Source organism: Mangifera indica, chromosome 2 (genome assembly GCF_011075055.1).
Source record: "Mangifera indica cultivar Alphonso chromosome 2, CATAS_Mindica_2.1, whole genome shotgun sequence".
Lineage (NCBI taxonomy): Eukaryota > Viridiplantae > Streptophyta > Magnoliopsida > Sapindales > Anacardiaceae > Mangifera > Mangifera indica.
This window is the reverse complement of record NC_058138.1, coordinates 14,335,545-14,349,434: the sequence shown is the minus strand read 5'-3', so window position 1 is coordinate 14,349,434 and position 13,890 is coordinate 14,335,545. Positions and strand designations below refer to the sequence as shown.

At 33.7% G+C, this 13,890-nt stretch overlaps 3 protein-coding genes across 6 annotated transcripts; all 3 read right to left on the bottom strand.

Annotated features, from left to right (window-relative positions):
- Window positions 1–930: 930 nt before the first annotated feature.
- Window positions 931–1,776, bottom strand: LOC123208574 (B3 domain-containing protein At5g24050-like). The gene has a single exon (XM_044626110.1). The coding sequence runs from the start codon at window positions 1,774–1,776 to the stop codon at window positions 931–933; it is 846 nt and encodes a 281-aa protein (XP_044482045.1).
- Window positions 1,777–5,367: 3,591 nt separating this feature from the next.
- LOC123208573 lies at window positions 5,368–6,081 on the bottom strand. Its single transcript, XM_044626109.1, has one exon. The coding sequence runs from the start codon at window positions 6,079–6,081 to the stop codon at window positions 5,368–5,370; it is 714 nt and encodes a 237-aa protein (XP_044482044.1).
- A 1,926-nt stretch (window positions 6,082–8,007) lies between these two features.
- Window positions 8,008–12,879, bottom strand: LOC123198219 (exosome complex component RRP45A-like). 4 transcript variants are annotated; one of them, XM_044612895.1, is made up of 10 exons: window positions 12,676–12,878; window positions 12,427–12,573; window positions 11,642–11,851; window positions 11,094–11,189; window positions 10,865–10,979; window positions 10,250–10,330; window positions 9,950–10,138; window positions 9,358–9,641; window positions 9,120–9,178; window positions 8,008–8,484 (listed from the first exon to the last, which is right to left on the bottom strand). In XM_044612895.1, exons 2-10 carry the CDS (start codon window positions 12,561–12,563, stop codon window positions 8,264–8,266), a joined length of 1,392 nt encoding a protein of 463 aa, XP_044468830.1. In that variant the 5' UTR covers window positions 12,564–12,573; window positions 12,676–12,878; the 3' UTR covers window positions 8,008–8,263. The 4 variants fall into 4 exon arrangements, 3 of the variants coding, with proteins under 3 accessions (XP_044468830.1, XP_044468822.1, XP_044468838.1); XM_044612887.1 differs by having other exon boundaries at window positions 12,427–12,576; window positions 12,676–12,877; XR_006497988.1 differs by having other exon boundaries at window positions 8,307–8,484; window positions 9,120–9,206; window positions 12,427–12,576; window positions 12,676–12,879.
- Between the last annotated feature and the right edge of the window lie 1,011 nt (window positions 12,880–13,890).

Below are 13,890 nucleotides of genomic sequence, written 5' to 3'. Positions count from 1 at the left end.
TTTATAGGAGATTTATAAAGAGCAATGTAACACATATATTTTTAACATATAATTTAAATATATAAATAATATATTATTATTTGATTGAGTATTATTTTATATTTAATTTAAAAATATCAAATTATATAATAATATATCATCTGTGTATCCAATTTGTGTATTAAATATGTATACTTATAGTTTTATTATTTGTAAATATATAAAAGAACAATAAAACTATATGTATATATTTTATATACATAAATTATATATTAATTAATTTTAAATTAAAAATAAAATAACATCAAATCATATAATAATATATATAAGTGTATACTTATTTATATATTCAACATCGCAAAATATTACTCATAAAAATACTGTTAATTTAATCAATTGAAATATTTAATAAATGGGTATTTGAGTTTTTCAAACTCAACTAACCTTAGGTGGTAAATAACTTTTGCCCTGACATTTTTATCCAAAGTCTATTATACATACTATGACCATTAACTATAAGTTCCTGATCAGTAAATTTTTCGAAATAAATATTATATAAATCCTTTAATCATGTTAAAATAGATATAGATCCGAAAGAATTTAATTATGATTTGAATACTAACAAATAATTCTACTTCGATAACGTATATCATCATATGATAAAATATTACTTTATTTATCATTTAAAACCACTAAATCATATAATGATATATTATTGTTCGTGCATATTATTTTTGGTATATCACTGCTCTTAACACAAGATGCTGATTTAAACTCAAAAACGAATAATTGTTTACACAGAAATCTAACTCTTTAACAATAACCTATTGTAATCGAACATATGACATTAATGTCTTAATACAAATAAAAAATATACTAACAATAACAGACAAGCCTAAAAATTTTTTAAGTAGAAAATTAAAATGGATTACAACACCAGCTTATGATGAGTTAGCTTCTCCGAAGAATGACAAGGGCAAAACAAAGCTTTTCCGGGGTCCTGAACGACCAGATTTGAACTTCATCACCTGCTTTCAGCTTACTCCGATTTTTGACATTATTCCATTCTTTTATTAGCACATACGAGTTATTCCATTTGGCCAAAACGATTTCACAAAAATTAAGTGAAGGCTCAACTAAAAGCACTTCCAGTTTGCCTCCTTTCTCAACCATCTCCTTTTCTTCTTGAGTCAAGAACTCTTGCTCTACTTGTCTCAATGGAATGGACAACCTGTTATGATAATTCGAAACATCGGAAGAGTACAAAGATTTCTGTATTACCCGCATAATACTCGTACCTTCCCAGAACTGTTGGATATATTTCTTCAAACTTTCTGAAATATCAATCTTTAAGTTTGATTCACCTTTCACATTCTCCTGCAGCTGCTGATGATTTACCAACTCCTCGCAGTCGAAAACTCTCTGGCTTGTCATGGCATCGGCAAGAAGTTTCCGACCGTTTCCAGACGAAGCACTTGGATTTTCCTTCTCTTCTTTCGTGGGGTTTTCGCCGGCTTCTTCTTTGAGCAATCCTGCTCTCTTTTCATCAGCCATGCTAGTTCCTGGAACATTCTTGTTTATGTTTTTTCCTTCTTCAACTTTCAAAAACCCATTACGTTCCGCAGGCGGCTGTAGCTTCTTCTTCTTCTCCAAGTGATCTTCCTCTAATTTAGAAAAAGCTACACTTGCAGCCACCAATAAAGCTTGAAGGGCAGTCCACCTTCTATCAATCTCGATGCACCTTTTCTCAAAATCTTTCACGCTCAAGTATGAATTGTCATCTTCCTTCTTTCCCATCTTCTGTAGGGTTTTTTTTTTTCCTTATTTTTTTGAAAGACCAGTAATATTTAATTGTACAAGGACTTCGTATCCTCTTCGGACACTGGGTTTCCTGATGGTATACAGATTAATATCCTTTCCAGGGACTTGCTTTCCTGATCATTTACAACTCCTTGATTGGTATCGGCTAAAACCTGAAAAGGACAGGAAAATTTAAAGATAAAAATCAATTTTGTGAGTTTACTAGCTTATCAAAACTAACTTAATATAGTGACATCTTCCATCGGCTAAAGACGTGAAGAATTTAATGTCAGAAAAGCTTTTATGTGATTAAATAAAAATTGTTTCGGCAGAAAGCTCAACCCATAAAGCAAGTGTACGTAATTTTGACTTCAATAACATTATATGTACAATTTTTATACATAATTTTATATATAAATAACAATATATTATCATATAATTAAGTATTATTTTATCGTTAATTTTTAACTGTCTAATTACAAAATAATAAGTTATTATTTATACATAAAATTATACATATAGCATTACCCTTTTTACTTTACCATATCTTTTGTTAAAATCAAATTTATGTAATAAACTAAAATTTTAAAACTTTTTATTTTTATAGAGGAACAACTTTTTTTTTTTTTAGGTTATTAAAAAATCTCAATAATTTGAGAGAGTTAATAGTTAATGACCAACTCTTAAAAGACTAAACTTTTCTGACTAATAGATTGCAAACTAACAAGTTGAATGCCTCTATTAAACCTTGTTTTCTGTCATCCATCAACCATTTTCAAAATACTAGCCAAGTTTCTGCCAAAAAAAAAAAAAAAAGCAGCCACATTCACCCTCCAAACTTTAGAACGCATTTTCCGCAAGGTTTTTTTTATACATTTTCCATCGTCATTGAAGTTAGTCATAGACGTTGCCTCCTGACATTGCTGTCGAGTTTCTTCCCCTCATTTCAGCAATATTTTAGCAAAGACGTGGAAAGATGTCAAATTTTACAACTTTGTGCAATAATGTTACATTTTAATCATGATCATACGTAAAAGTGTTAATCTTGATTGCTTTGTGTTTGGAAGTTTTTGTTTTAGAATTTTGCATCGAATTTACTCTTTTTGGGATTTTTTTAAGAACAATATTAGATGTATCCACTTTGAATACATAAATAGATATATATTTATATGTGTTATTACGTAATTAAATATTATTTTATCTTTAATTTAAAATTATTTAATCACATAAAGATTCACTAAATATATATTAATTTGTATACTCAAATGAGGCACACATAATTTTATTGTTTTTTAGTTGGTTAAGATTTGAATTTGTAAGTGATTAATTGAGTATGGAGTTTATTATGTCAAATTATTGGCCAAAAAACCAAGTTAGTGTTAACGCTAGGAGAGTTTAGCATGAACGTCAAACTTTAAAATGACGAGATATTTAAAAACAAAAGCTAAAGGACTTTACAGTTGTTTACCATGTAACGATATATAATAAGAATTGGGGATGCATGTGTAAATATTAAAGGCTAAGAGGGTCAAACAATCTGTTACTATGATGTTTAGGGCTCGAAGCGAGATTTAATGATATAAAGTTTGGTGTTCATGACAAACTTGCTATTTGGGGTTAATTGATATATGTAGAAGATATGAGGTCATATTGTCAATTTCCTTTGCAGTGTTAGTCAGTTTCATTTGAGGGTATAGATGTAAACTTGAAAAAGCTAAGGGACAACCCATCTAATGCTACTAGGGGAAAATTATAGGGAAACCTTGTAGCTTATTATTATCCCCATATCCAAAGTTTGACGTGGGTGCAACCCCGTATTAAAGTACGGCATAATGGGTATATGTGCAAATTTGAAAAATCAGGTGGCAAAACACTAGTGCTACCCGGGGAATTTACGGGAAAATACCATAGCATATATATTTATTCCCCTGTATTCAAAGTTTGGCATGGGGTGTATGTGAAAATTTTAAAACCTAAAGGGGTCATAATTAGTGCTCAGAGTAAAATTATCATAAGATCTCAGAGCTTATATATCTATTAATTACCCCACACTCGGAGTTTGATGTTGGAGTATATTTGTGATTTACAAAAAGTAAGGGGGCAAGAAAATTTCGTCAAACCAAACTATTAAAAGCCCAAGAGTCAACATTGATAACGTAATTTATGAAAAAGTTTAGCGTGAGGAGAAATGTAAGAAATAGGTGGGTTGATGAAGTTTTTTAGGATGCATGTGGAAGATTTTAATCTTTTATGGGTTTATTGATGGTAATCATAAAGTCAAAATTTCTTGATTGTAGCATGTCATTAACGGAAATGTAAATACTTTTCTAAATTTTTAATAATTTTGCACACAGATTTTTTAATTGAATTTGAATTTGTTTAGTTTTATGTGATAATCGAATTATTTTTATGTTTTTTTTTTAAATATAACTTCTAGGTGAAAGAGAAGATTTGATAGCTATTTTTCACAATCAAATCACTCTTGTGAAACTTATCATGATGCTTACCATTTCAAAATGTAGGTGACGGTTCAGGCTTAAAAGGTTATCACAGAGCTACATTTGAGAGTGAGTCACATTCAACAAAGGTTGTTCATGCCAAAATGCCTTGGACATTTTCTTGATTGTGACCTCAACCAATTCCGCAATATTCAAATACAATCAGTCCAACTGAGGGAAAGTGAGAAAGGAATCTTAAGGGATGAGTTTCCATTCCAAATTAGCAAGGTAGACATTGGATTCAATCGATATTAGTTTGCCCTAATAACATAATTGTGGTTTAGTCAGATGACATACATTCCATCCTCATTGAGAAAGAGGTTAAGGAATTTCTTTTTAACAAAAAGGAAGCAAGTCAGGTACAACGACTTGATAAAGGTCTTTGCAGCACAGGCATAAGGTGATGATGAAGAAGATGCAGTGAAGCTATCAATCCTTTATTGTCTGCATGTTTTAATGTTTATTGTAGACAATCAAAAGGTTATCAACCGGGATGTGCTTCAGCTAGCCGATGACCTTCCATGTTTTAATGAATACCTGTGGGGTGTTTTCATTTGGAACCTTACCATTGAGCCATTGAGCAAGGCAATAGGCCCTTGTTACGGTGAGGTGGTGCAGATGCATGCATAGAGATGGAATGTCATCCCTTTGATAAAGTACATTCTCATGGGTTTTTCATTGGATTTCCAAGTATGAACTTGTCTTATGGATTACACTTTTTCATGACTTCATGTTTTTTTCAAAATACTTAGCCATATTTAATTTTGATGTAGAAGCTTGGATTTAGGAGACAATGGACAACTCGGAAAGATTTGGTGAAGCTAAAGATGTCTCTAATACTAACAAACTCAAAAACGAATAATGGCAGCACTCTGATCAGCAAACACAACAACTATGTAAAATAGATTTAATATTTACACAAATTTAAAAAGAAAAAGAAAAATTACATATGGAATTTGTATTTATTTATAGCATTACTCATTACACAAATAAAAAATATACTAACAATAACAGCCAAGGCTAAAATTTTCTAAGTAGAAAATTAAAATTGGTATGATCGTACATCGTCAGCAATATACCTTCTAATGAGCTAGCTTCTCCGAAGAATGACAAGGGCTAGACAAAGCTTTTCCAGTGTCCTGAATGACCATATTTGAACTTCATCACCTGCTTTCAGCTTACTCCGATCTTTAACATTATTCCATTCTTTTATCAGCACATACGAGCTATTCCACTTTGCCAAGGTGATTCCACAAATATTAAGTGAAGGCTCAACTAAAAGCACTTCCAGTTTGCCTGCTTTCTCAATAAACTCCTTCTCTTCTTGAGTCAAGAACTCTTGCTCTACTTGCTTCAATGGAATGGACAACCTGTTATGATAATCTGACACATCTGAAAAGTACAAAGATTTCTGTATTACCCGCATAATACTAGTACCATTCCGGACCTTTTCGATGTGTTCCTTCAAACTGTCTGAAATATCAATCTTCTTCTGCAGCTGATGATGATTTACCAACTCCTCGCAGTCGAAAACTGTGTGGCTTGTCATGGCATCGGCAAGAAGTTTCCGACCGTTTCCAGACGAAGCACTTGGATTTTCCTTCTCTTCTTTCATGGGGTTTTTGTCGGCTTTTTCTTTCGGCTTCTTCTTTTTCTTCAAGTGATTTCCCACTAATTTGGAAAAGGCTATACTTGCAGCCACCAACAAAGCTCGGAAAGTAGTCCAGTTTGGATCAATCTTGATGCCCCTTTCCTCAAAATCTTTCATGCTCAAGTATGATTTGTCGTCTTCTTTCTCCTCCATCTTCTGTAGTTTTTTTTTTTTTTTCCTTATCTATTCAGGTGATGGATTATTAATAACTGTGAACGAAAGAGCTTCATATTATAAGGGCTAGTTTCCTATTTGTAAAATGAATTAGTATCCTCTTAGGATTAGGTTTCCTGACGGTTTACAAATTAGAATCCTCTTCCAAGTACTAGCTTTCCTGATAATTTACTTATTAATTGATTGGTTGATTAGAATCCTCTTAGGACAGAGAAGAATGTAAGAATTTGAAAGAAGTGAAGTCCTGGCGGAAACAGAATCATCCAAGCATTGTGAAACTCAAAAGAACTGGTGAAGGAAAACGATGTTGTACACTTTATGTTTGAACGCAAGGATTGCAATCTTTACGAATTTACGAAACAACGAAAGAATCTCTTCTCTGAAGCCAAAGTTCAGAGGTTGTGTTTTCAAGTTTTTCAGGGTTTGAATTACTTACAGACGGGATATTTCCACCGAGACCTGAAGCCTGAGAACTTGTTTGTTCTGAAGAATTAAATCAAGATAGCTGATTTTGGTCTACAGATTTCCAGAGTTAACTGGTGTTAATCTGTGTGTGTTGATGCCTTGGGTCAGTGATGACGCGGTCAGCCTTATGGCTTCGCTTTGTATCTGGGATCCTTGCAAGAGGCCAGCCATTGCAGAGGCCTTACAGCATCCTTTCTTCCAGGGATGCTTTCATATTCAGTCTCCGCTTCATTGGAGAGCAGTTGACAGGGAATTATTCTTTGCCTTCTCAAGAGCTGAATGCTCCTTTTTAGGATAGGTGTGCAACAAAAGCTGAAAACAACTAATCAGATTCAAAACTCTGATAAGAATGAAAACTTCATGAACAGATGTGCCAAGCAACCAAAATATTCAATTAACAATTATAGAGCAGCAATTGGAATTCCGGATACGGCGGAGGAAGTAGCAAACATAACTATTGCTGCATTTTCAGACTTTTGGCTGTTTCTCATATGCCAGAAGTAGGTTTCTTTTATTGTGAAGTGGCTGGGAAGCTTGGCTTACAGGTTCTGATCTACGAGTTTTTGCAGCTTGTTCATGCTTGCATGAAACCTCGTAATCATAAGTTCAATTGGTCCTTTCAGTGGCCATCCCTGTAACTTTTATTCTTTTTCTCTTATTTAGAAGGGACAAAAACCCACTTAATCAATGTTTAATTTCACATCGGATAGAAATAAATTGACCCTCGAGTAATAGACAGGTCTTGTATCTAATTGACAAATGTTTTGTCCAAGGGAAACAGCCTGTCCAAATTCATCCTTCTTCGACTTCTATAAACTAGACATCGTCAAGTCACTTGACGCAAGTCAAAAGATCAACAATACATTTCCTGCTGACAATCAATAAACCCATCTGGAAAATCTTGTATAGCACTAATAATGACCAACATTACTTCAAGGAATTCACCGGAAACTACATTCGTAGATCCATACACGTCCCAGATAAGATAATGCTTCCGTGATATCACACTTAAATGGAAACTTTCTCAGATTCTGCATCAAAACAACCTGATATAAAGTAACATCAACAGTTCTTACAAATAAATATGGAAACAGCCAACAAAACAGCCATTAAAAGGTTGGTACAACAGGCCTAGGGTGACAACTGCCAAACCTCAAGTCTCTCTTTGTGGTTTCTTTTCGGCACACTGACTAATAATTGATCCTTTCATTTCATCTGAAATTAATATGTATGAAATCTCAACTTCAATTGCCCCCAAGAAAGGATGAGCATCCACCAAGAAACCGCAAATGGGTTCTAATTGCTATCCCTTCCAAATGAACAATGCTAACCTAATTCAATCAAATAATTAAGAACCAGTCAAAATAATAGGTATACTGTTAATCCTTATGAAAATTGGGAAAGCCGCATCATCCCTTGACTACATTAAAATTCCCAAGATAACACAGAATAAATATGGTACAACTGTTATATCTAGTTTCAGGTATCCTGATCACCAATAACACAATCGTCATCTATGTCATGCTTCTGATAAAGATATTCAGAAAATCGGCTCAAAATTGATGACTGATTTCAGCAATTCCAAGATAATTATACAACTAAATGTTCAAAAATAATAAAAAATAGAAAAACTTAAATCACATTAACATGCATGCAAGGAGAAACATTTCTACTGATTCCATTGGCCAAAATTCATCTAAGTTGCACCAGCAGTGGAGGATGCCCTCTTTTTTCTCTTATGCTTTGGCTTCACAGCATCTTTCAAAGTCTTCTCTCTATCTTTTTGAATTCCAGTTCCAGACGCATCAATAGCCGAAGAAGCTGAATTAATGTCTTCAGGTGGTTCCTCTGGCTTGACTTCACTAGGCTTTTTATCACCTGCTAAGGCTTGTTGCTTCTTCTTGGGTGTTAATGTTCCTGCATAGTTCAATGTGTTACTGGTCAGTTTGTAGATCCTTAGAATCCTAAAATAAACTCACCAAATTAGACTGTCTATGCTCCAATGCCCCTTGTGATATCACTTCTCCCGAAAAGGAAGAGGATGAGTTTGCATGTCCATTTCTCCTTGAGTGCATGCATGTACTTAAATGAAAAATGTAGATAAAGTTTGCATGTTTGCATGACAGTCATGCATGACATCAGGGGCAGACCCAGGGGGTCAACTGACCACCCTTGACTTTGAAACCTTTAGTTTAGTATATGTAAAATATCAATATAACCCCTAAAATTTTACATTGACCTCCCTAGATTTCATTATTTTTTCATTGACTCCCCTTATGTTTTACTTTATTCAATGATGATCTTCTTAAGTTTTATTTCTGAATCCGCCAATGCATGACATTCATGCATATGCTGTTATCCCTGCATTTATTTCCAGTCCCCCAACGTCAAACATCACTTTCCTTCAAATTCCAACACCTAACTCCACTAAACACAACCACATAAACCCAATGATATGGAAGTTTACACTTCAAAGAAAACAACTTTAAAAACTGAAAATTAGAAAACTACATAAAACAGCCAAACAAAAAGGTATTTAAATAGGTGAGTACCATGCGAAGCTAAAGACACTTTCAGGAAGTCCAGATCAACACCCTTTGAGTAAGGATCCCTATCAGGAGAAAGTCAAAATATCTAAGCTGAAAGGAAAACAATTCCATAAATTCAAGCAAAAAGTAAAAGACATGCCTTGTAAGGTCTTCCTTTTGTGCAGAAAGCTAAGGTTTTACAAGTCATATGCCTAAAATAGGACACAATTACATCTAGAACTTAGAAAGTAAAGCACCATACCAACTTGCAGGCTGCCCAACAAAATTTGCAGTGCTATCATTTCTTCTGCTATTTCCACCTAGTCCAGATGATTTGCTTTCACCATCACCATCATTACTTTGACTGGAACTTTTCCCGGACACAAGTCTTGAGCTTTCCATATGGTTTCTGGGCAACTCATTTGCACCCTTATGGCCAATAGATCCCTCTTGTTTTACTTTCACGTTAGCACTACCGTCTAAGGTAATGGAAGTAGGGTGACGCTTGATCTTACGTAATGCCCTTTCTGTGTTGTATGCTTCAACCTGCATCAATTTTATCATTGAAACATTTTTCAAGTTTTAGAATGTAAAATTTTGTGGACAAGATGCTACTATGTGTGAGCTACCAGGAGAAAAAATAAAAACTATTTCACATTATAATAAATAAATCATCAAGGCCACAATAGTACAGTAAAACCAGCCTCTTTGGGTTCCTGAAAGACTGGAAGTATTTAAAAGCAAAGGTTGTATCAAACATGTGATCCTCAGTGTCTAAAAATGTAATTGCATAAAATCAACATGGTGTACCCTGTAATAATTTATTCCCTATGAAAAGGGACCAGGGAACTCACTGCGTCTTTTATCTTCTTTGTTATATCACTAGCCGTCCGGGAAGCAATTCGCAAACACTGCATGATAGCACTTTGCAATAGCCCCTCCCCTCCAGGTTTCTGAATAGCACAAACATCTCCATTTGCATTAAGTGTGGCTGTCATTCTTCCTGTCATAACAGCTTCTTCATGGTGGGTTGGATCTATTACCTACAGGACATTTTACCACATTAGAATGAGTGTCGGTAATGAACTTTACTTCTGCATGAATTTGCATAATTGAAGATTACAGAAAAGCTTCATAGGACAGTATTTGCCAACCATGATACTCTCACTACTGAAAAATCCAAAAGTAACTGCTACAGGAAGATGATGTACAATCAAGGGCAGCGGTTCTCTTTCCTGCAAAAATGTTAACACTAGTAAACATGTGTCATAATACATTGTCAAAAGCTATTAAAAGGAATAGCCTCTCGAAGCCAAGAACAACATAATAGCATACATGGAGACAATTAAAACAGATTAGAACTTTTCATCTTCATAAGTGTATCACAAAATGGCCAATTCAAATAGCTAGTTTAGGAGTGGAGGAACTACTGGAAAGAAAATTTGGTCGCTTCATTTTTCACCTTATTTTGTTCTACCATATTGAAAAACAACTGTGAGATGACTTGATTTGGATTTCTAAAGTATTTTACCACTTTATATTACCAATCAATATCCTCAAATCTCATTTTTAAGGTATAATATCAAGCCAAATTATGTTGTTCAGATAATTAGATGTCAAAGAGATAACATAAGAAAATTGAAAAAAAATAGAAATAGAAACATCAATATATGAGTCCCAAAGCTCACTAAATGGTTACCTAATGTTATAAAGCAAAACAAAGTTGTTTAACAGATACTTAAATTTAAATCCGCAGTTCTGGATCTAACCTCAGGAGAATGTATTATCACTTCCTGGCCATTCTCCCCTCCAAGTGAGCATTCAGGCCTTCGGAATGTCAAGAGAGCAGCCAAAGCTGCAATATTGGCAGCATCAACTAAATTTCTGCTTCCAGTCCACAAGGATAAATGAATGAAACAAAAAATAAACATTAAATACGACTTCAACAAACAAATAATGAGTGTGCATATATTTGTGTGTGTGCGCATAGCACCTTACCCCCCATTATCTAGAATGTGGATATCAATACGGATAGCCCATACTAACTTCCCAGCTAGAACACAGAGTGATTCTGTATCAACTGCCCTGCTTTCCCTGCAAATTTATATAAACATTCAAATACGGTACCTAAATGCAGAACCTACAGGTAAAACTTTGTTTTCCTCTTAAGGGAAAAAGATTTGCTTCAAATGCAATCCCCACTCTTTCTAAGATGCCGCAACTTGATTTCCTCCACATTTCAAGAAAATCGGTTCATCTTAACAATTGCAGAAATCATTAAAACATCATTTTTAATTTAAAGTCTATAAGAGATATGTGGCATGAACACTGTGTAGTGTTCAAGCTCACTGAACAAGTATATATCATAAAACTCAGAAGAAAGTTCCACATCATAAGAGAACAAGTATATTTCATAAGACATTTACACTTTTAGATTATCAAAACAACTGAAAAACTAAAACTATATTAAAAGCAAAAAAATGTTGGTCAAGACAATTTTTCTTTCTTTCAATATAGATTTGAAGGGATAAGTTCATCACTATCACCTTAAACCACGATCTATTATTCGTCCCAATTCAACTGCAAATTCTCCAGGGCGACCTGGCTCAAATGAGGGATCAGCCATTGGAGAGAACTCAGTAAAAATTGAAAGTGACCCTTCGTTAGGTCGGTCCCGATAAGGTTGAACCAGTTGACCAGTGACAAAACCCATTACATGAGTATGTCCTAGCTGCACTTCTGAAGAGCCATCTTCTCTGAACATTCATCAAAACATTAACAGTAAAAACCAAAATCAGAAACAAAAGACATTAAATACTGATATCTATTGACAAGCCACTAAAAGAACATTGCACATAACACAAATCATAATATCTATTAGATTAAGCTCAACTGCACATACTTAACGAAAGAAACCAAGCACTTACAGAACAATACCATATCAACAGGGAAAAAAGATGAAAATGAAACCTTCTAGTAAAGTCAATATATGGCATGGACAATTATAGTACAGTTAAGTATACGGGAGCCAAAATTAAGGTTTAGCATAATATGCTGAAGCTTTATTGAACCATGTTGATTTGCAGCAGTGCTATTTAAGCCCAAGAAAAGCTCACATGAAACACACCCCGCTGCTCTCCATCTCACCATCATTAGAATCAACAATTTCCAGAAAGTCACAACATCATATGGTAACCCATAACTCCACATTTGTAACATTTAAAGTCAAATTAATAGAAGCCAGAGTAACTTCAGTATTTGGCCATATAGTAATACACTATCATCTATATCAAGAAACAAGAAACCCATCAGATTACATGTGCAAGCTTGCCTGCCAAACTTGATGGAAAGTTTACGAAACTCGTAAGGGTTGCGGCCATCAACTCTAATACCAGAAAGCAATGCAGACTCTATAAATTTCTTCTCATTAACAGTTAACCTCCACGTATTTGCTAATCTTGCATCCATGTTGCGACTCCTTCTAAAATAAAACGAAAGAAGAAATCTGATTGGGCTCTCTAGGCATTTCAACAAACATGTGGTTAATAAGCAATTAAGAAACTAAAAATCAAACCCTTACTGTCATGAAATGTTCTTCTCCAAAAATGAGTTGTGGGAAATCAAAAGAAACGTTAAATTGAAGCCAATGTTGTTTGAATTCACCAATTAAACAAGAAGAACAAACAGCAGCTGGAAGATGATAATCCAAAACCCTAGGGTTTTGTTTTATTATAAGAGCAAGCTTAAAAATATAAATAAAATTCCGTCCAGTATGGTAAGGCAGGGTTTGCGTCTTATGGTTTTATTTTAGGTAGTTAATTAAAAGCCTAATGTCTATTTCTCACCTGAACCTTGATAAAATTACCTTTCTACCCTCTTAGTTTGAGAAGTACATTTTCCCATCTGACTTTTAATTTGTTAATAAAATTGATTTTGTTGCAGAAGGTGGATTTTCCACCACGTGAGAAGACTTTGGCTAAAAGGCAATGGGAATGCATTAAATTAGCTTGGAAAATTGGCTATGTTTACAGCCATATTTGTTGACTAATGGGGCAGCCAAATGTCTATAAATACTGCCCCCTTACTCTTCATGAAATATATACAATTCTTCTTCTTCTTCTCTTCATCCGGATATGAAATAAAATTCTCTCAGTTGTTTTCTCTCCTTCTCAATTCTTCTTTATTCATTTTATGTTTGTGTATTAAATTTATAACACGTTATCAGCACGATCAGCTCAGGTATATTATATCTTTATATTATACCGTTATGCTGTTTAAATATTATAAATATGGATATCCCAGTTGTGATGTCCTAGTTGACTTTTAATTTCTGTTATATTTCTGCTTAATTTTTCTTTATAATTATACAATATTTGCAACCCGAAGTTTGCAAAATTGTAAATCTAGACCTGAAGTCCTGAAATTCTTGAATCTAGACCTGAAGTCTGGAATATCATAAATCTGAACCTGAAGTTCTGAATCCTATTTGTAACTTGAAGTTTACAAAATTATGAATCTGGACCTGCAGTCCTGAATATCATGAATCTGGATTTAAAATCCTGAATATCATTCGTATCCTGAAGTTTACGAAATTATAAATTTGTGACCTGAAGTCATAAATATTACTTGTAACCTGAAGTTTACAAAACCAAGAATCTAGACCAGAAGTCTTGATATTATTTAAATGTTTATTTTTATTGTATTCTATTTATTTGAATATTTATTTATTCGCATCTTTATTTATTTGAATATTTATTTATTCGCATCTTTATTTATTTGAATATTTATTTTTATT

Coding starts and splice junctions, on each gene's coding strand:
- LOC123198219 (XM_044612895.1), bottom strand. CDS start 12,563: ATGGATGCAAGATTAGCAAATACGTGGAGGTTAACTGTTAATGAGAAG. Junction 11,190..11,641: donor ATAATAGATCGTGGTTTAAG/GTGATAGTGATG, acceptor ATAAATTTGCAG/GGAAAGCAGGGCAGTTGATA. Junction 10,139..10,249: donor TCAGTAGTGAGAGTATCATG/GTTGGCAAATAC, acceptor AATGTCCTGTAG/GTAATAGATCCAACCCACCA.
- LOC123208573 (XM_044626109.1), bottom strand. CDS start 6,081: ATGGAGGAGAAAGAAGACGACAAATCATACTTGAGCATGAAAGATTTT.
- LOC123208574 (XM_044626110.1), bottom strand. CDS start 1,776: ATGGGAAAGAAGGAAGATGACAATTCATACTTGAGCGTGAAAGATTTT.